Source organism: Toxotes jaculatrix, chromosome 4 (genome assembly GCF_017976425.1).
Source record: "Toxotes jaculatrix isolate fToxJac2 chromosome 4, fToxJac2.pri, whole genome shotgun sequence".
In the NCBI taxonomy this organism is placed as follows: Eukaryota; Metazoa; Chordata; class Actinopteri; family Toxotidae; genus Toxotes; species Toxotes jaculatrix.
Window position 1 is genome coordinate 19,231,933 of NC_054397.1, and position 21,523 is coordinate 19,253,455.

General features: G+C 42.6%; 1 protein-coding gene across 2 annotated transcripts in view; it reads right to left on the reverse strand.

Moving 5' to 3' along the window:
• Window positions 1-14,875: 14,875 nt before the first annotated feature.
• The window catches only part of mxi1 (max interactor 1, dimerization protein), a 28,307-nt gene continuing 21,659 nt past the window's right edge, over window positions 14,876-21,523 (reverse strand). For both annotated transcript variants that reach the window (XM_041035981.1, XM_041035982.1), the window contains exons 4-6: window positions 18,348-18,462; window positions 16,605-16,803; window positions 14,876-16,157 (exon numbers count right to left, since the gene is read on the reverse strand). In XM_041035981.1, the coding sequence (XP_040891915.1) occupies window positions 15,994-16,157; window positions 16,605-16,803; window positions 18,348-18,462 (478 nt within the window). In that variant the 3' untranslated portion in view covers window positions 14,876-15,993. The remainder of the gene's footprint in view (window positions 16,158-16,604; window positions 16,804-18,347; window positions 18,463-21,523) is intronic.

A 21,523-nucleotide genomic window follows, 5' to 3' on the forward strand; every position in this document is an offset into this window, starting at 1 on the left:
CATACACAAAGAAACAAGCACACTCCCAAACATGTACATTCTCATTCTCTAATACACGTTCTCTCACACACGCACAAAAATACAGCCCAGCATGAGCTCCAGCATTACAAGACAGTTACACACTAGCCATTATATTCACACACACACACACACACGCAAGCATAAAAATATACATATAAACACAACAAATTCATGCACACGCCCACACACTCTTACTCTGTGAGCTCCGTACTGGCAGCGCACAGAAACAACACACTGAATTTAAATTCCACTCACAGTTTTTCCTCCTCTACTGTAAGAGAAGGAAAAAAGAGGGGGCTGGGGATGCTGCTGGTGGTGTTGACGTAGCAGTTATCATTATGCGTGCTCCAGTATTATAGCCAATCCTCGAGGATTAAGGGCACAGAAGAAGAAGAGTTAGTCATTATCCTCGTATGAGCGTCATCTCTATCATCATACCAGTCATCTGCTGTGCAGATATGTTAATGGAGGGGTTGGAGCGCCGATAAAGTTGATAAAGGCAGACACGCTCACTAATGGGCTGTGGGAGACAACAGAGGATAAAAACTTGTAAAGTGCCTCCTGTAGCTTCCTCCACGCTCTGCGTAAAGCAAGAAGCAGGTGACAAAGTGGTTGACACCTAGCAGCATCTCGATCTAATGACGTATGGAAATGACTGGTTCACCCAGATTACAAAGAGTAAACACACTTTCCCACCATCCCCCAGTGCTATCCTGCCATGCAAATAATTTTGGTTTCATTTGCGCGGGCACACTGGTGTTGAGCTTTTTAAATGCAGTGTTTCGGTGCTTTAATGAAGTGGCAGATGTTTCTGAGGCGCATCTCATCTTTCTTAGACAGAAAGTATGATTTCTTGTCATTTTGGTGAACTCACTCTTTGACTATCTCAGGTTTCAGCAACAATTGTACATTTAAAGTGAAAAACATTCACATGACGCAATTCCATATAAATCATGTCTTCCGTTTCCTACTTCAGTTTAAATAACAGCATACTAAGCACACCCAACTAAAATACAAACAATAGCTCACAACTGCGTCAAACAACATTCGTATTAATCATATTCGTATTAGTATTACAGCTGTATCAGAAATTCAAACCCTTCCTGCTGTTTAAAGGGGATCTCCACCAAATGTCCACATCAAGATCAACTTAGGGCACTGGGAATTTGGGAATTTACTAGGCAGTGAGGATCTGATGAAAGATGCTATCATGTTGCAGTATGGAAAATACAGGAGTTGACTAATGGGCCTTTTCTGGTCTTGACCTTTTAAAAACAAAAACCTCTCCCCCTTGCGTGGGCGGTATTTTTGTTTTAATCATGGCACTGTGTAAAACTGAAAACAACTTTGAGCCTGCTGACAGAAAACCTGTAATTAGAACCATTTAAAGAAGGCCTGACTGGTACCAACATATTTTTTAGCCATCAAAATCATCTAAATCCTCCTTTTAATAAAACCTAAGAATACATTTTAAAGTAAGCCATGCCAGTAGGGTGGTGACAATGCTTAACAAAGCTCTGGAATTGTAGGTTTCTCATTAATTGAGATTTGAATACTCTCACAGGTCTTGGTTGAGAAAATAATACCGCCATGACAACCTGAAGCCAGTATGTTTTAGTAATATTGAATGTCGAGCAATTCAGAGTAACACAGTGGATAAATACCTTTTGGGCACGATGTAGGGCCTGTATGTGACTACTTGGCCCTGCTGTGGAAACAGGCGCAGGCAGACAGATCCCACCTTCACTCTGTCACATGGCCGGGGGCTCGGTGCCCTGTCATGTGGTGGTCCTGGGAGCCCAGATCAACGCCTGTAAGAGAGACAGAGAAACATTGAGTGAGAGTGAGACAGGCTGATGGAGACATGACTGGGCTGATGCTGTGTCTTGTCATACATACCAACAACACTGGTGACTCATCAGCCCCCGTCTTTCTCTTTTCTTTTCCTCCTCTACATTATGACATTTTCTCAGCTGTATGCCCTCCTTTTTTCTTTTTTTTATTGAACTGTTTTATCTCTATCATGTGGCTCTTTGTTTTACCCTTCAAATATCTTTCACCCCCTCACACATACAGAAACACACACTCAGAGTCAGATGCCTGTGGATGATGTGCTGCTGACACTTTCCATGATCTGTTCGTGTCTCAGTGCTGACATATTTGCTTTTGTAATCAGAACTCAGTGCCCTCACTCCCTGTACCGCAAACACAGAGCTGCATTCATAAATCTGCTTTCATAAAAACAAACCAGGTGCACTACCAGTGAATCAACCTCAGAATAACCAGGTGTGAGGAAGGCGTGAGCAGCACTCAGGCCTCGCTAGAAAAAAGATTTGCATGTTCAGTAAGTGAACTTTTTTGGATTTGAATGAACGTAAGTTATTAAAAACAAAAAAACAAACAAACAAACAAAAAGGGAGCACTTGCTAGTTAGCATTAGCAGAATCACCATGACTGACCCATAGGTGGTCTGAAAAGACAAAGTGATGGAAAGAAACTGAAACTTCATTGACAAAAAAAAAAAAAATCCATTAAAAAAGGCTTCACAGTACTGGATGCTGTGTTTCTAACTAAAATTACCATCATGTTCTTTATGTTCTTTCGTAAGGAAATAGAAACCGTGCAACATGATGTTTCTGACAGAGTGCTGTTCTCTCTCCAAATGGTCTTGCGGTTGCACACATCACCTGCCATGCCCTGAAAGTCTGAGTCAACGACGTGAGTGTGGATGATTATAATATGAGACATCTCCAGGACAGCTGCTGCAACTGGCTCAGTCTGCTCTGCCTGCCTGCCTCAGCAATCCAACTCCTACATGCTGAAAGTGCACATGTGCGGAGTAAGAAAGACACATAGATAGGAAGTTGGATTTCTGTTATCGTAGAGACCGTGAACCATCTGTTAGAGGATTTCCCTACATTGAGAGTTACACACAAAGAACAGGAGGACCGAGACAGGCAGGACAGAACTGTATCTTAAGAGACACCTTGGTCAAGTGAAGGTTAGATAAAAATAACAAATAACATACAGGAAAAAATAATAAATGCCTAAATTGCATAAACAGAAGTTACATCCATGTGTACATCCATGACACATTAATTGTGAAGCACGCGAGTGGCTGAGTTTGTTCAGAATAGAAATATAAACAAAATGTTGATGGGTACAAGTGTAACAGTAGCTCATATCAATGGTTTATCTTTCTGTAAAGTTACTGATAATGGTATCATAACTTCATGGTCACCAACAGGCTATGAGCAAAGTGTTGACATATTATCACCTTATAAAGTGGATATGGCTAACTTATAGGCAAACAACTCCCCATTTACACATTCAGTAGTCACAGAGCAAAATTAGCATTCATTTGAGGTCAGTTTTCTCACCACCTGGCGAATGTAAGTCTGATATTCACTCTTAGTTTCACTCAGTTTTGGTCTCCACTAAGACTTTAGCTATGAAAGCCTCCTTTGTGTTTGCAAGCTAAGTTTGTAGAGCTGAGAGAAGCTGCAAAATTGGGTGATAATTGTGTGTGGGTTCAGCACTACAAGCACCCCCTTTACAATCTGTCGTTAATAAAAAATATTGATTAGATTAGCTTGAAAATACGAAAGTCATCATTAAACCACACCCTACAGTGATGGCGCAAAAAGAGGATGATTCATCAGTACATGAAATCTCATTGAAAAGCTCTTTCACTGAAGGAGAGATCACGGCCCACCTTTGTCTTTGAAATATACCTTGTGCACAACATTTTGACTCTGCGAGAAAGGCCTTTTGTTTCTACGATGCCCCCTCATCTAAAGAAGATAATGATGAGCTGAACGCCTCGGCACTGGCTTGATAAAAGAGGAGATGCCAGGACAGTAAACAGTTTCCTGGCCTTCCCATTCAAAATTTTTTATGCACTGCCCCACTCACTGCACCCATTCATTCAGAGTGTATGAAGAGTGATGGGGCAATAAGAGGGGAGGAGACATATTCAAGGATAAGTGAAACAAGGAGGACGGATCCCTGCGGCCTTCTTCAAGAAGCTGTGCGGTCGTCACCTCTCCAGAGGCTACGAACTGTGACAAGTCACACTGCAGGACACAGAGACAGACAGAGAGAGAGAGATGGAGGGACAAGAGAGTATAAAAAAAAGAGAAAGACGAAGACAGAAGAAGCGTATAAGATGATAAAAATAATAAAAGATAAAGAGAAGTGGACAGTCAGCCCTTACATTACTGTAATGACAGACTGAGAAAAAAAAATACTAACCTTGAGTGTTCAACAAGGGCAGCCTGTCTGTGTGGCAAGTGACATCGTGACCGAGTCAGCTCAAAGGGAGTGTGTGTCACCTACATGTGTCACTGGTTGTTATCCATCAGTGTGCGCGCGTGTGTGTGTAGAACAGGATGGTGGAAAAGACACGTAACTCCATCAGCAAAGTGCTACCTCCCATTTTGCAACAATCACATCTAAAGAGATAGTGCTCAGCAAAACAGAGAAGGAGGAGTTGAGTTTGGAGAGGGGGCCCAGCAGACAAAGACCTTCCCACTTAACCACGCAGGGACAAGATTCGTCATGGCTGACCATCTGTCGTGCTGTGAGGCAGACAGGAAGGTAGAGAGCGCTGGTTGTTAGTCATATATGAACCTGAGTGATTGATTGTCACCGCCTGTAACCTGAAGGACCTGGACACGCCGCTGTCGCTCATTTGCATTTCTTTGAATTAGAAGACACAACTGGTCAAAGGCTGGCTTTAACATGAAGGCTGATGCAAACAAATAGATAGGGCCTGGACTGTAAGTGTATAAGAAAAACACACTTTGATGCATTTAAAGCCCCCTCCTCCACACTGACAAGTTCCTCCCACATGATGTGTCACTTACATTACCTGAGCATCTATTCTGAAGCTGAGGTAACAGTCATTTCATTTATCTCTAGTGATTTTTTTTTTGCCAGTTTTCTCTAACCAGGGATGGATTCATTCTCCTGTAGACCTCAGGACAAAAATGAGCTGTGGACACTCACAAATACATACAAATACATACACAGTGCACTGTGCATTGTGTATGTATTTGTCAGTAATTAGTTTGACATAATTTGATTATGACAAATGTTAGAAATTGAAATAATAAAGGCTTTAAGACTAGATTTTGGTGGTTCCAGGCCTCTTTACAAGATGAGGCCTTCAGGTTATGTAATAATGCAGTATCATAATACAGTACACAAAAACCCTGCCACACTGTGAACCTGGAGCCTACTGACCCCATGCGGATTTGGGACAATTGCCCAATCTGCCCAGTTGGTAATCTGTTTCCAACAGGATTTCTTTTTCTACAGCAAATGGCACATGTCCAGAGACAGCTTTGACAATTTCCAGTAGCTACAGACTCACACACACTTACAGACACAGAGTGACAGTGTTGCTGATTTGTTAATGTAATTTAACAACAAGAAGCTTCATTTCACCATGTGGTATGTTAAAATTCAAAAAAAGGGAGAACTTATATAGCAACAAATTACACCAAGGGAATCATTTGATTAATTGATTTTCTTTACATGAACATTTGGCCTTCCTGTAAGAAGCAGCACATGCAGAAACTGTTTAAATAGTGACAGAGACCTGGAGCGTCACCCCCCTCACTCTCTAACCACAGATCCTGTCAGTAACCAAGGTAATCTATCAACTCTATGCAAAAAATGCCAAATGTTTTGAATTTCTGGGAAAGCACAGCAAGTGAAGGTCAAAGTTCCTGCGTTTGAAAGTTTTGAAAACCAAATGATGCACAGAGCATCGCCGCCACGTCTAACAACCACTTCTCTTCTTCCTTTATGAAACTGCTCTTTTACAAAAGACTCTGTTGTTCCCAGAACCACCAGCATAGCTAACATAATTAAAGTATCTTCACAGTGTTTGAGGGAAGTGGAAACATGTTAATAATGTGTGATCACACAGTTGCAGGCATGCAAGGCATTTTCATTCTTCAGCGATGAAATCTAGTGAAGGCTGCTCTCTAATAAAATTTCAGAAGAGAATGAGGAGAGTACAAGCATTCCTGTACAAGTCTCAGTGTTGATAAAGAAAGACTTCATGTCAGAAAGTGATGTATGATCATTTCTGCGGGGGTATTAGATTGGTGACTGATCTAATTATCTCCAGCAGCCACAATCCCAGTTTAAATGAGGTTCAGATGGGTTTTCACTGATAACATGGAAGCAGCTGTCACTTCTATTTTTCTGTGAATGCTTGAAAGGCCTGCCTGACAGTTTTTGGATTACCTGGAGATTCACTGAAGCGATGAGCTTCAAAATAGCATGAACACTGTGTTTGGCTCACCAAAAAAAAAAAAAAAAAAGCACAAGAGATGGGGGGAAATGTTTACATTTTAGGTACACACACACACACATATATATATATATACACACACACACATACATTTTGTCCTCAATCAAAATCAAATGTGTCACAGTAATAAATCACTTGTGGTCATAATAAAGAAAAATACACCTCTACGCTTTCTTCAATGAAGCCACAAATAAACTTTGGATGCTAGTAAATCTCCCTGAAGGAGACAGGAAAAATAATTTGCATCTATTTGATTTTTATAGCCAACCTTCCTTCAAAGAGTACCAACAGCTTGACTCACAAACAGTCCACCTGTCTCCTCAGGCTTCTCCACCTGCTGAACAGGAACTGTATTTATGGGAGTTTAAATAGGATATAGGGACTAGTTGTTGTGTTATTAAGCCACTCTATGCCTCCCTGAAGACTTTAATGGATGCTCGAATTACAGAAATCACATTTATTCAAGAAACACATTCAGCAACTTCTGCACAAGATTTTTGCCTGAGCAGCACAAGACAGAAAAAAAGGCGAATAAACACAACCCAAGCGATTTATTCCTGCGGATTAAATTAAACAGCTGAAAAAATATCACAAGTGACGTGTCTACTATCCGCACATTAGTGTGAACATGTGTCAGTCATGCTCAGGGCCGGGAGCTAAAGTGGGACTCAAAATGAGTTTCTGTCAGTCAGGGTAGAGTGCTGAAACAGCCTCCAAACTCCAAATTTATGCAGTTTTTCTCCCATGTTTGAGAGAATGGCGTAAATTTTTCTGACTCCTGAGCCACTGCGGAGAAATCTTTTCAAAAACCCTCTCCATGTGTCAAAGCCTCTTCTCATCCTGCTGGATGAGCTACTTGAAGGTAACTGGCAAACAAGCCGCTAACTAGAACCTCGCGTGAAACCTCTTGACGATTTGTGTTTGTCTTGGTGACTCACAGATTGCAACTCGCAAAATTTCCATCCAGGCTTTTCACATTGTGTTTGCCAAGGACTGATAAAGGCTGGACTGTGTGAGGCGAGGGAGGGACCTTTGTGCCCGCTGAGTCTCCTCATCCTGACAGCATGACTAACCCCACAGCAGAGAGAGAGAGAGAGAGAGAGAGAGAGAGAGAGAGAGAGAGAGAGAGAGAGAGAGAGAGAGAGAGAGAGAAGAGGGGGGCTTGTCATGATTGGGTTCCCTGGAGCCTGGTCAGGCCATGACGTTGACCAGCCTCCAAACCAGTCCTTCTCCCTGCAACTACAATTACTCTCACTGTCTGTCACACTGATACACACAGACACACCGCCGCACACACACCTGCCTCCTCATTTCAGAATTACAATACACCTCAGGTCTTGACTACATGCCACCAGTCTCCTCAGAGATGTGATGCATGATTTGTTTTGCTGTGAGCACGCCCCCCCCCCCCCCCCCTTCCAACCTCCTCCCTTATCCATCAACAGTGAAGGACATTTGTGAGGAATTGCTTTCCTCCTCTGATATGGCTGCTGTGATGTCAGAGGCCCGGTCGCCCTGGGGACGATGACTCATCCGCATCACCGGAGGAACCCACCCTCCCAGCATATCGCCGCACAGGCAGCCCCACTATCCTGCTTCATTTTCTCTCATATATTCCTCACATAGTCCCCCGTGGACTCCCACTGTTCCACTATCTGTGCAGTAATTGGTTGCATGGGTTTGCTTCTCTGCAAGGGAAGGTGGGGGGGGGGGGGGGGGGTGAAAAACAACAACAACAACAACAACTAGAATATGGAGATGAGGTCCAGAGTATGAGTCATGAAGGGAGTGAGTGTGGAGCAGAGCTCCTCCTGTGACATTCCTCACTAACGGCAGAACAAGCCAACAGTCACTCTCTCTTATTTCAGTCCAGGAAACCAAAAGCATGCCAGAAACATTTTAATTAGGCAGCTTATTTTCTCTGTTTGCAATTCACTTGTCAATGACGAGCGGTAACTGTGTGAGATTCCCACACACACACACACACCTGACCCCCAGTGACCTTCACCTGTTAGTGGATCTGGGTATTCTAATTTAAGCAAGGTTAGTCCAAAGCAGAAAAAAAGCCATGTCTCTATTTTTAGAAAAATAGAGGCGTAAAAAAAAAAAAAAAAAAAAAAAAAAAGCTTTTAAGGGTATCCGAAGGACTCAAGGACGCTTGGTTTTGAAGGAGCTAGAGGTGACCTTTAAGTGTCAGTAACTTTAAGTGCTATTGACTGGGACATAAAAACCACACTTTCCAGAAATCACACTGTGCATGGTGCAGACCTTGGACAATCCAGTGTTTAGCTGACAAAAATAGATGTTCATCATTTCTGTCCTGCACATTTACAGACTGTTTAACCCTTATTCCTGCTCTGTTTCTCACCGAGTGATTCTAATCCCCGGTCCTTTCTGAACTGTCCAGTTTAACTACTGCCTCACTGCTTTCCCCTGGAGTCTCAGGTGTAATCACTCCCTGATTGAACGGCTGGTTTCTACTGCAAAGTGCCACCAAAAATACCCCCATGTGTCAGATGATGGAGCCTGTGAAAGCTGGTCAACACATAAGTGCAGTGTAAACTGACTTTGACTTTATGATGGTCTTTTCATCATGGCTGAATATGCTGTGTGTCACTGCCACTAGTTCAGTGAAAAGACAGCAGGGAGGCAGTAATTATTGATGACATTTCTAAGAGCTGATGGCAAGATCACTGACACAATTAACATGTAACTGGTTAAAAATTCATGAACTTGAATTTCCTGTATCTTTAACCAGCTTGTTTACTTCAATGTAGTTTGTTAACTGTCAGTTTGAAGGATGTTTTTTAAAGGAAAAAAAAAAAGTTGTAGCTTACTTTTTGACATCTCTCAGAACATGAAAAAATACCCAGAACATGAAAAGATCGAGTTATGTAGCTGCTTTATAGCAAGCTCACTCACCAAGTACATAACTTACTAAATAAGTAAACTTAATTTCTTTCAAGGAAAACAAGTATCACTGTGACCCTACTGATCAGTATTTTCTCAGAAAGGTGTCAGCTTCCTTCTGAAATGATGAAACTCAGACTTGCTGGAATTCCTCGACCTTCAGAGCAGGAGGCTGAATTGCACAAGACAAAAACTTTCCTTTCAAATCAAGACACCCCATTTAATTCCGGCCTGCGTACATTTTTCGTGAATATGGCAACATATCTGTTTATCCTGTTTATCATAAAAGACATTTCTGTTTTCTCACGCTTTTCACTCTCGCAGGCTCTTTGATGTGGGAGCCATGAGATTCGCAGTGCTTTAGTGCAGCCTAGTGGTGCAGTAAAATGTAGCTGAAGATATCGTGTTCAGACAGTCAGAGTCAGTCCTGCAGGCCTTTCATGCATCTTGTCTCATACCAGCCTTCACAATGGCCGACTCTCCAATGTGTCAGTAAATGCAGTCAAGTGACAAGAGAAGTATATTTTTAGTTTGAGGAGCACATTTTGCATAACACAGAGCAGCGGAGTTAAACTTTCAATTAAAAGTAGATTCACACTGCAGACATTATCACTCTGTTCTAATTTAGATGCTTTCTTTTCAGTCACTATTTGAACTGACCGACTCTTACAAAAAGATCATTGCCAAAAATATACCACACAAGATGTAAAATAAAACGAATGAAAAATTAATAAAATTAATTCTAATGCTCTTAATGTGTGTATGGACTCTGCAGCCATATTATCCTTTGCTGTGAATGTGCTCAACATGCTGTTTTTTTTGGTGTACATTCAGAGTAACGTTGCCACAGTACAGACAGAGGACCACATGTGAAATTGGCTGAAACCAGAATTGGAAATGTGAGACCGAATCAGTGATTAGTTTCTGTTACATATACTATTAATGGAACAAAATACTTTGCTTACATATAAAGATTAAAAAAATGTGTCAGTGCTACAACACCACAGATGTTGGTCTTGTTGAAAAAGTTACATGAAGACACTGAGTAAAAATCTTTGGGTTAAGGCTCATTACAGACTCATCAGAGTGTACAGACGTGCTCAGCAGATTGCTGTCAGTGTCCTGATACCATAACAAACACAGGCAGTTAGCTGTGACAGTGGAGGCTGCAGGAAATCAGTGTGATACAGAGCATTTCCAGGCCTCTTGTGCCCCCTAGTGGTTTATTTTGTGTTGAATTACAGTAATACGGTTTGGAAATAGTGACGTCACCCTGGACAGTTTCCAGTGGTGATTTTGTGAATTGAAGCAGTTGAATTGTTGGGTTTTATTAAGTCTGTTTTTTTTCTTTTTCTTTTTTGTGTAATGAAAGCACAGGATCAGAAAGTTGAGTTAGCTGCTGAAGACTGTTCAACAGAAACCACTGACTGTTTTTGTCCTCTAAGTGGCAGCATTTCACTGAACATGACACTAATAAACGAGCCTTCATGGACATCGTGGGACTGAATGTCAACAGATTGACTCTATCATAATGTTCCTACTGAAAATCGCAAAAACAATGATGTCTGACCTTTGTGTTTTAACTCTGTATCATGTGTGCTATGTAAAATCAACCCTAGACACGTTCATGTGATTACTGCAATTAAAATCATGTAGTTTTGTCAAAAATCAATATATAATTTCCATTAATAACTGAGATTAACTAAGATCAAATGAAATGTGCTGATACTGGTTATGTATTTCTGCAATCACTTCTTTAAACCATTACAGTGAGGATGAAACATCTTTATCATTGCCGTGTCTCTCTCTGCGGTGTAACATGGTGGTTTTGAACAACTTGGGAGGTTGCGCCTCTCAACATGCTGTGACCACTTGAGAGGAATATTACATGTGGTGGATGCTCATGTGGTCTGTTAAAGAGAGAAAAAAAAAGTAACCCTCCTTTGGTCACACAGACGTCATGTGATCTCTGACAGATTTACCGCACGTGTGGACTGCTGAAGCTAGTCTAACCCACGCTGTACACTATTTTGACTAATGTGACACCTGCAGTTTGATAAAACGGTTGGTGACATAATCAAAGTATCACTGAGTGCATTGCAGTTAGAAGCTGCATGACGTCAACCTTCCAAGTAAGATGTTTTTTTTTTCAAAGTAGGAAGTGAAGACGGCTGCACGAGTGACAGTACTGACAGCTGTAAACACTGACATCACATCTGTCAGTTATCTTGTAATATACACTGCACTGCATTTTTATGAGGCTCTTGAGCCACTTAGATATTTGGTTGGATATCAACAACTGTTATAAAATATAATATTATCCCTATGTGGAAACATTTTTTTTTTTGTTCCAGTGTTAGCACAATCATCTTCCAAGCCCTTACATTAATCTTGTGACTCAAGTTGGGAACTAAATTTCTGACTGAATTAGTCTCTTAGTGTGAAGAGGATAAATACGCTGTTCAAAGAAACTGCTGGTTTGACATGCTACTCTTTGTAACTCTGGTGGGTAGGAATCATGTGGATGAAAGATAAAATGATGAACGGTGTCAAAGCCTGACCTTAAAAATTATTTTTGGATGTATCAGCGTGAGTCACCGCTTCGCAGCACAATCAGCATTGAAACGTAACGTGGTATAAACAGTCCGGTTTAGTCAAATCTTGGTGTTTTTATTGTAAGTATTGCATCTTCAACTTACACGGCTAGAATCATCATCATCAGAGTGCATGTTTTACAAAGGATGGCCACAGGTTCAGAACAACAGGACTCCCCACGTGGGACTGCTCGTTTGGTTCGGCTAACTTGACCTCATGGACCCGTTTGCTCAAAGTCAGCCTCCTGAGAGACTGACGCCAGAATGGAGAGTGGTTTACAAAAGACACTGCGACTTCCACTTTGCCAGGCTGGTACACTCCTGGCCAAGCTGCAAAACTGGAACTCAACACTCCTTTAAAAGTTAACCCCAACCTGAACCACAGTCAGGAAGCCATGTCTAAACCTAACCTTAAACACAGAGGTAAAAATATAGCTTTGTGATCACCAGCTTATGAAGATATGCTATTGTTTTGAATTTGCAGCATAGCCAGAAACTCCTTATCAGACCTCCCAACTAACCTGGGCTGATCCTAGACCAGTCTGCACTGAACCTAACAAGTCTGTTTGATTGCAAAAATATAGCTGCAGTTTAAGTGACCCTCACCCCCCAGTTATTATATCTCACTTGTCCTTTTGTGACAAAGACTCCTCTCAGGTCTGATGTGTGCTGGGTAGCAGGTGGGATCAGTGCAGACTAGATGTGGACCAGGTGCCTTTCTAAAGCTCAGCCTTAGTAAGAACAAGGAGCACGTGAGCACACACCCACACACCCACACACCCACACACCCACACACACACACACACACACACACACACACACACACACCCACACACACACACACACAGTACACTGACATGAGAGAGGACAGACCTGGCTTCGGTCAAATCAGTTCTTATAGTTTGTTTTATCCCGTTTTGGAAAACAAGATCAGAATAGCTTGCCCCAAGAGACAATACAATGAGCGCCAGAGAGTTTTCACACATTTTTGTGATGAATAACAGACCCAACACTGTCAGATTTGTGTCCCCATGTAGTAAAAAATATTTTGTACTCCAAGCAAGTTAAAACACAAGTGTCTGATCCAGCTCTGCACAAGGAGTGAAATTCATTTGTCAAACATGGGACCTTTTTTTCCTGTCAGCAGTGCAGGTTCATTAAAACCAACATATGAAGAAGAAAACAGAAACAAAGAGAAGATGAAGGTTAATAACTTAAACGGGGGGCAGAGTAAATGTAAACTGTCCCTCAGAGAGTGAGAGAGCAATAAAGAGAGAGGACACTGAGGTGTTCTGAGGTGGTTTTGGCATTTGTTTTTGTTTTTTTTGTTTTGTTTTTTTTTTAATAATCAAGCACCAGAAGTGGTGACTTTCTGATTCAGTGCCAAGTCCAACAACCTCAACAGAGCTCCGCAGAGAGCTTACATGTCAAACTCTACGCCTTAATGATGTCCTTCAGAGAAACCAAAGGATTTGTTCTTCTTTATTTTTTTCTTTAAATCCTCAGTCGGAGGCCTTGTAAATGTAAGACACATTTTGTCAACTAAAACACAAGTCTAATAGAGACTACAATCCTCCTAAATAGAGGAAAGTGGAGTTTTAGACCCCTTTTATTGTGTAGTAGCCGGCTCAATATTTGCCAGTAAAGTCTTGGCTATCAATAAACCTTGTGGAGAAAAAGCCACCCCCTCCTACGCCCCCGTCCTCAGCTCAGACCCCAAAACCAACCAGACAGCCTTCTATTAGCAGGCTGGGCATGGAGGTTCCGCCATTTTGTCTATGAGCTTATCTAGCTGCTTCAGATCTGAATTTATTATCACAGGCATAGTGTAAGAGGTGGGGGAGTCAGCTCCGGACAAGGCTGGTGACTCTAAACAGGCGAGGCTCAGCACTAGGAGCAGCTTAGGGGCCAATTACATTTCAAGTGTCCATTGAATAAAACATCAGAGAAACGAAAACAAAACGGCTACATTTTTTTTTCTTATCCCCTCCCACCCTCCCCACCCAAGAGAAGAAAAAAAAAATAATAATAACAATAACCCATAAAATATACACTTCTTAAAATAAGGAATGAGGAATAAGCATCAAGAAGAGGGAAAAAAATAAGACAGAACCAAAATAAGTTAACTTCTTTTTCCCCATTGCTTGTGTTTGTTGAGGGATTGAGAAATAAATATTCAAAAGGGCGGTGTTGGGTTTTTTTTCTTTCACAAACAAAAGGGTTCATGAGAGCTGAAAATGACAGTGAAAAGGAGAAAAAAGAAAATAAAGAGAACTGTGGTTGAAGTGCAACCCTTAACACCAGTGGAGTGGCGAACAGTGACATCATACAACCTGTTTTCTTCTCCCCACACTTCAGACGTTTCCTCCACAGATCACCTGACCTCCAGTGGAATGCCATATGCAGCTTTTTATCCCTCATTCATGAACATTATAAACGAGAGAGAGAGAGGGAGAGAGGGAGAGTGAGAGAGGGAGAGAGAGAGGGGGGTAAAAAGTCAAATAAATAAAAAGAGTGCCACACAAACTCAGCATTCTCCAACAGTCCTACAGCGTCACTTTTTTCAGGAAGTTGTTCTGTTGTTTTTATCACGTTGAAGAGCAACTTTTTTCTTCTCAGGGCAGCAACAGAATGAGTAACGTTCGAATATTTCCATCAACAAAACTGACCAAAATAAAAAATAGTGTCCATGCCACATCCACTGTCACTCTGAAGAGGACAAAATCTTTCCAAAAATTTAATTTATAATGCTCAATAAACACAGGTCAAACAGCAACAAAGGCAATAGTTCTATTCATGAGCTCTACCTTTTTTTTAAACTCCTTTTTAAAGTTTAATTTATTAAGCTATTTGTATGTACAAAAAAAAAAAAAGAAATTTGCTTTTTTGGACGGTCACACGAGTCTTTAGGGAGAAGAGAAAAAAATGGGAAGGAGTTCAAACGGACGAGACAAAAACGACTACAAGAGTTATTGCTTGTTACTGCTGGAAAAAGGATGGACATCTATTCCAAAGTTTGTTGTTGTTGTTTGGACTTTTTCCTTGTTGCTGCTGTTTTTTGTGTTTTGTTTTTTTTTTATTTTAATTCTTTTTATGTCTTGGTTTGTGCCGTTTCTATGGACAGCTCTAAAGTAGGCAAGTGCAGGATGGCTTGTTGTAGCTGCTTGTCGAGGGGGAAGAAACCAAAACAAAACACACACACAAAGTTACAATTTCCACTCTTTGAAAATGCACTGAGCACCCACATTCGACGGGAATGTTTTTTTTTTTCCTCCATTTTTTTGTGGTTGTTTTCCTCCATGCTTGGTTGGAAACAATCACGGCAGACACGCTTTGTTTGCTTTACAAGCTTAGTGGTGGTGGATCTGATCTGCTTCCCCGTTGGTTTGTTTCACAATAGCACCAATTGGAGTGTCCGAGCTTCTGCGGTGTCGAGCAGATGTAATGAAAAAACAATAAGACAAAGATTAAACTCAGGGCTGGAGGGATGTTTATCAGGAACCAAGCTGTGTTGATATGGCAAAGTTCACCCACAGTGTTCATTAAAGTCCAGATTAGATGTGCTCCCGTTTATCCAGGCCCAACACCAGAACATTAAGATGGGATACACAGGATCAGCTCAACACACACATGCACCCACAGGAGACAGAACCGAACAGAAACTCTGAATTATTTCAATATTATGTGAATTTAAGTGCATTTTGGATCAAATTAGGGATTGTGAATCTTTTAAAAAAATTCAGAGATTTGACGGTTCGAGGAAAGAAAAGAAATAAAATAAAATAAAATAAAATAAAATCAATCATTCATTTTGGGGTGGTTCATTGTGGGTTTAAAAATTAAGAAGATTTATGATTTTTTTTTGTATCAACCAAGTCTCTGATCTCCCTTTACAGGAAGATCAAAACCAGTTGACAGTCTCACATCACTGTGTTTGGGTCCCTGGTGTCGGTATTGGGGGCAACTAAAAGGCTAGAAGCAGGAGGAAGGGGCCGCTGCTCAGAGTGACGGGAATGCCGTTAGCTAGGGGCCTGGCCATCGCCTGAGGTGACTAGGTATATGTATGTAGGCATGGCTGGATGGGTAAACAGATGGGAGGGCCGGTGGGTTTGGCGGGGAGGTGGTGGCGGTAGTGGGGCTCTAGGAGGAGAAGGCAAGTTTGACGCTGCAGGAGGAGTAGCCCTCGTCACTGGCCATGCTCTGCAGGCTGCTGTGGTCATCCAGGTCGCTGGTGCTGGCTGTGCTCACACTGTCCAGCTCTCCATGGGAGAACTCCGTGCTTTCCACGTCCACCTCGATCTCCTCTGCAGCCGAGAACGGAATGATGGAAACGGGGAAGAGGAAGAATAAAAAAAAAAAAAATCACAAATTAACAGTGACTACTAAGAAACAAATTCCATGCAGTACATTTGTGGCAATGACACATGGAGCAGTAGAAAACAGAGTAGTGTCAGGAAGCTGAGGCTGTTTTAAGGATAAGGATCTCAACATGCAATCTTTTTCTTAATGTCAACGTATCCCAAAGTTTACTTTAAAAAAAAAATTCAAAAGGCATTTTCATTTTAAACCTCTTATCCAGGAAATCTCCGTTAATTATTTTCAGCAACACCTCACTTCACATACAGTCCCAGAGGGGCTCTGACCAGTAAAACCTCAGTGTCGTAAAATTAGCCCGAGAGCAGCTTGAGGGTTTTGATGGCCTCAGAGTCACTAAATCAAAAATCCTGTTTAAGGACTGCTGGCTTACTCACCTTGGTCAGAGTCAGAGCGGTCGGAGCAGAGGGTGGAGCCCACACTGTCCATGCGTATCCTCTCCCCCTCTCCTGGGCTGCTCTGGGCTGCAGCACCGCTGCCTCCTCTCAGCAGCTCCAGCTGGCGCTGGAGGTGCCTCTGCTCACGCTCCAGAGACTCCAGCTGGTACTGGCTCTTCCTGTCCGCCTCTTCAAGTTTCTGACATGGGCAAGAGACAGGAGAGACAAAGAGAAGGGTAACTATGTGTACCAGGGACCAGGGTGAGACTAGAGCCTGTAGATAAATGTAAGAATGTAAGAAAGGGGGGGAAGAGCAGACAAAAATGACAATGAAGAAAAAGGTGAGACAAGAATAGTAGATGGGAGCAGAGATAGAAGGACAGAGTGCGGGCAAGACAGAATATAAAGCAGATAAGAGTGAGAGAAGGAGAGCAGAAGAATGCTGAGATCCTGAAGATATAGATGTTGTTAGTCTGTAAGGAAATTCCTTTCATATCAAAAGGCTGTCAGGATACAAACACACAACCACTCCCCATAACCTGTTTTAACATTCAACCACTGAACTTGTTGTGTCCCCTCGGTTCTCTCTCCTGCCAGCCCTGAAACTCCTAAATGATTTTCCTCACCTGCCTTGTTTACGCTATGTTGACTTCTTCGCTCACTGCCTTTGTTTACTTCTTGTGTCATTACAACATAAGCGAGGGCCGTGGCAGGGACTGATACAGCCGTGTTGGGCTCTAACCTTGTAGCCTTATGTCACGGTCGCCGACAGTGATGAGCGTGACTCCCAACGACAGACCAAAACAATAGGCCATCAATAAGCGCTGAAGAGACTCAAGTTGACAGCAGCAGAAGTGCAGAGTGGTGGCAGTAGTAGTAGTGTGTGTGTGTGTGTGTGTGTGTGTGTGTGTGTGTTGGGGGGGGCGCTGCACAACAACAATATCGGCTTTGTGCTTCCCCTCTCTGTTATGTGAATGCACGCTACTCAGGACTTTTCATATGCAGACTGCTCAATCTCAGGCAGTCACATGCCTGTTTTTAAAGTGGATGGGAAGGCGTGAAGCAGAATGTCTTAACGTGTTATATGCTCCTCAAGCTTGGATTATCGGGCAGGGAAATTATCACCAGTGACCAGCTGAACACTGGTTAAAATTTGGCTGAAGTTTGTTTCCATAATGTGTCATATTTACACATCCACGTCACAATTTGTTGAAACATTTGGACAGATTTATTTATGGATGTACTTGTATTTAAAAAAACATCTACAGCTAAATCCTTCAATTACAGAGGCACAACAATGCAGGTGTTCCCTTCAATGGATTTATTCTATTGCACCAGTTACATGTCCATAAGCTGAAACGATTCTTACTGGTGTTGTGATGAAAACAGCTGGTCAATCAACACTGCAATAAAAATCCACAATGCAGTCAGTAACCACATGTTAAGCCTCTGCAGCGACACAAATAAATTACGTATTAACAGTGATCCCAGTGGTCAGTAGTTGAATCTGGCAGCAAAGGTCAGGACAAATAAAATCCAAGCAGGGATTTATTTTCATGCATGGCAGTGCATCGTTTTGCATTTGTATCAGTATGTTATTACCTTCGCTTGTCACTTCAGCAATGCTTTTTTTCTTTTCTCAGTTTTATAGCCAATTTTTTTTCTCTTATGGGGGGGTCACATGTATTCGTCATGCCACCACTATCCAGGACAGGACACACTGTGGCTCTAGTTTCCTTTTACCTTTATGTGTGCTTTGGCTTTGTTGAGCAGGCCCAGGGTGGTGTGGCGGTTGCAGTCAGGTCCCAGGGGTATGAGGGCCTTCAACCGCTCCAGACACAGCCGCAGGTGAGCTCGTCTGCAAAGGAAAGATGGAAACAGAAAGGGGAACATAATGATTAGATAAATCACAGTGGACAATAGGGAGGGCCTGTCAATTTCGACTGACTGAACTCGTCCAGCTTGTGCGATTTTAACCAATCTAGTTTCAAATCAGTCCACTGCAGCCTCAAATCAAAGGCAAAGAAGGTTCATGGGGGAAAAGTTCCCCCTAAAACGCAGTTTAAACCAGCTATTGGTGATGCAACTCACTTCTCTCTTCCTCCTACATTTTTCTGTAGAATATTTCTCTCTTTTCGTGTACACATTTAACTGGCTAAACACAGATGCCAAGCTATTTATGACTTTACACCCACCTTAAGCAAGAGCAACAAATTTACAGCTGTTCCATACAGACTCTGATGCCTTCTTACATGAACAGAGTATCTAATTGTAGATTTTTTTCCCTTTAAAGAAAACTGCTGTTCACCCAATGTGAGCAGTGTCCTGTCACCAAGGGATGTAGGCTCATTAAGACACACTCGTATTTCTTTCTGAGAATCCACCAGGTACAGACCCGGCTCATGTATCGTAAACCCCCAGCTTATAATTCAGCAACACAGCAGGTTACTTGCCTACATTACAAACAACAAGTTTCAGCTGAGAGGGAGGGGCAGGGAGCAAAGGTGTAATGGCATTTCCTGGACCCTGCTATACTCATACTCTCCATCATTCTGACAGTCCCTTATTCTGTGACTGGACACAGGCCCCGGGTACTATCTATCCTGCTAATGGCTCCGAGTCAAGAGGTAAAGAGAGATAATTGTGGCTATAACACAATCAGCGCTCCATTAGCAGGACCTGCCCTTTCAGCTTGCCTGAAGGGAATGGTGGAGAAGCATTAAGAGTCAGGCTTAGGAGCTATCTCTGTGGGAGCCCAAAGGAAACAAGCCCAAGGGACCAGAGCAGGAATTCAGCACACCGACTTCTCTGGGCTAGACTGCTCTGTGCTACGCTCTGCTGCTTTAAGACTGGTGGAGACATGTGAGCGCTGGCTGGAGTATATCTGTCTGTCTGTCTGTCTGTAGGTGTGTGTGTGTGTGTGTGTGTGTGTGTGTGTGTGTGTGTGTGTGTGTGTGTGTGTGTGTGTGTGTGTGGAGGGGAGGTTAAGCTACGCATGGATGGTGCTGATAAGAACACGAGAGGAGAGCAAAGCCATTACACCAGTACAGTATGCGTGACTGTGTGCTTAAGTTACGTGAACAAGACGAATGCTGCATGTCTGGTGAGTGAACGAGGAGGTGCCCTGATACAGTCTATAGAGCTAAAAGTTGGGAGGTCACAAGACACACACACAGACACAGACACAAACACGTTTCCAGTTTAGTAGTTTGCATGATGACTATCAGTCTGGCTCAGGTCATCTGTCTGTGTAATCAGTTCTATTCATGGCGGAGAGCAGAGCCCAGCTTTGCCCCTTATCCGTGAAAGGTCTATCTGTGTTTGTCACATCTGTGCCCTGACACCACCATCTTTCCCCTGCGAGTCCACACACACAATAAAAGATATCAGCTGGCAATTAATCACATTGTTTTCTTTCACAGCAGCCTGGGTGGATGTATGCAGCTCCATCTGGGAAACAGAGAGGACACCGTGGCTGAATATTTGTCCCAGCGGTTCAAATTCTGCCCATTTTGTTCAACGCTGTAATTAAGATTATTACCTCGCTCTGTGGAAACAAGACATTAAATGTATTTTAGAGCAATTTTCCATTTTTGCTACACAAGAATTTTCAAATTAAGTGGGCCATATGTACAAGGAATGTTTCAACGCTGCTGATATGCCGATAAATTATTTATTGTGCAGCTGTAGCTGAAAGGCTGACACAAATTTAATTTCACATTACATGGAAGAACAAACACATACTTGCTCTTGAATGTCCCGTTTGTAGTTTCAAAGCTTTTACACACTGCAAGGACATCCTGTTTACTCTTACTTTTTTTCCCCCCTTAGTCACAAATACAAACAGTTTTTTTCCACACATGGGCACGGACTGCCAGATGACACACTTGTATCACATATGGGCCTGTGTCTCTTGTCTGTCTGGCCTTTCAGGCGTCGAGTTAACAAACTCCAGACACCGGAGACCACAACCTTCTCCTCCACTCCCATGCATATTACAACAACCATCTCAGCAGACAACTTGAGATAACCTCCACTTACAACCACTCCTGTCCTTCTTTCACCCTCCTTTCTCTCCCCTCTGACCCACTGACATAACGAATGTACGGAGGAAGCAGGGGTACGCCGACCGCACAGAGTGCACTGCAGAGTATCACTGCGTTTCTAGCCGTGCCTGTGACCTAAAATATCCCATTATGGTTGTTAGCACTAAGACTTCTATTAGTGACTGTGGTGTGAGGCGTCGTTTGTCGGGCTGCTGAATCACCACTTTTTGCAGAGTCAGTGTGAAACCACAAACATCGTCCCACACCCATGTGATGATGATGATGATGGTGATGATGAGGGGGAGGAAGTAGTCTGCCACGCTGTCGGCCCTTGCAGCACCTTTCTGTCCTTTTCACAGCTACCTTATGTACTGTGTGGTCTCCTCTTACAGCAACACATGCTATTGGCTGGCAGCATTCAAACACCCTCACTGTGCCTCTTATTGATAGACAGACATGCGAGACGCCTGCATGGCATTTGTCCTAATCTCTGGGTGCATGACGTGCTCTACTGTGGAACACTCTGATAACTACAGAGGGCAAGGAAGCCCCAAAATGCATTAGGAGGAGTGACGGAGGAACAGTATGTTCTATTGTGTAATTCATGGCCATCGCACTGGTGCACTGTCTGCTGATGAAAAGTCAAACTGGAACTTTCGTTCTCAGCAAGTTTTTCAAATGAGCGGTTCTGGGTGAAAAACCTGCCGATTACTTCGCTGGAGCCGCAGGAAACTAGAGGCAGAGACATGTTTATCATGATAGTCTGCACCACCAGCGCTGCTATCTCACTGAAGGGTTAAAGGTCAGAGGCTAAGAGCTACTGGTGATGGCCCCAGGGACAGGTATCCAATCCCTGAAAAGGCCTGTTTATCA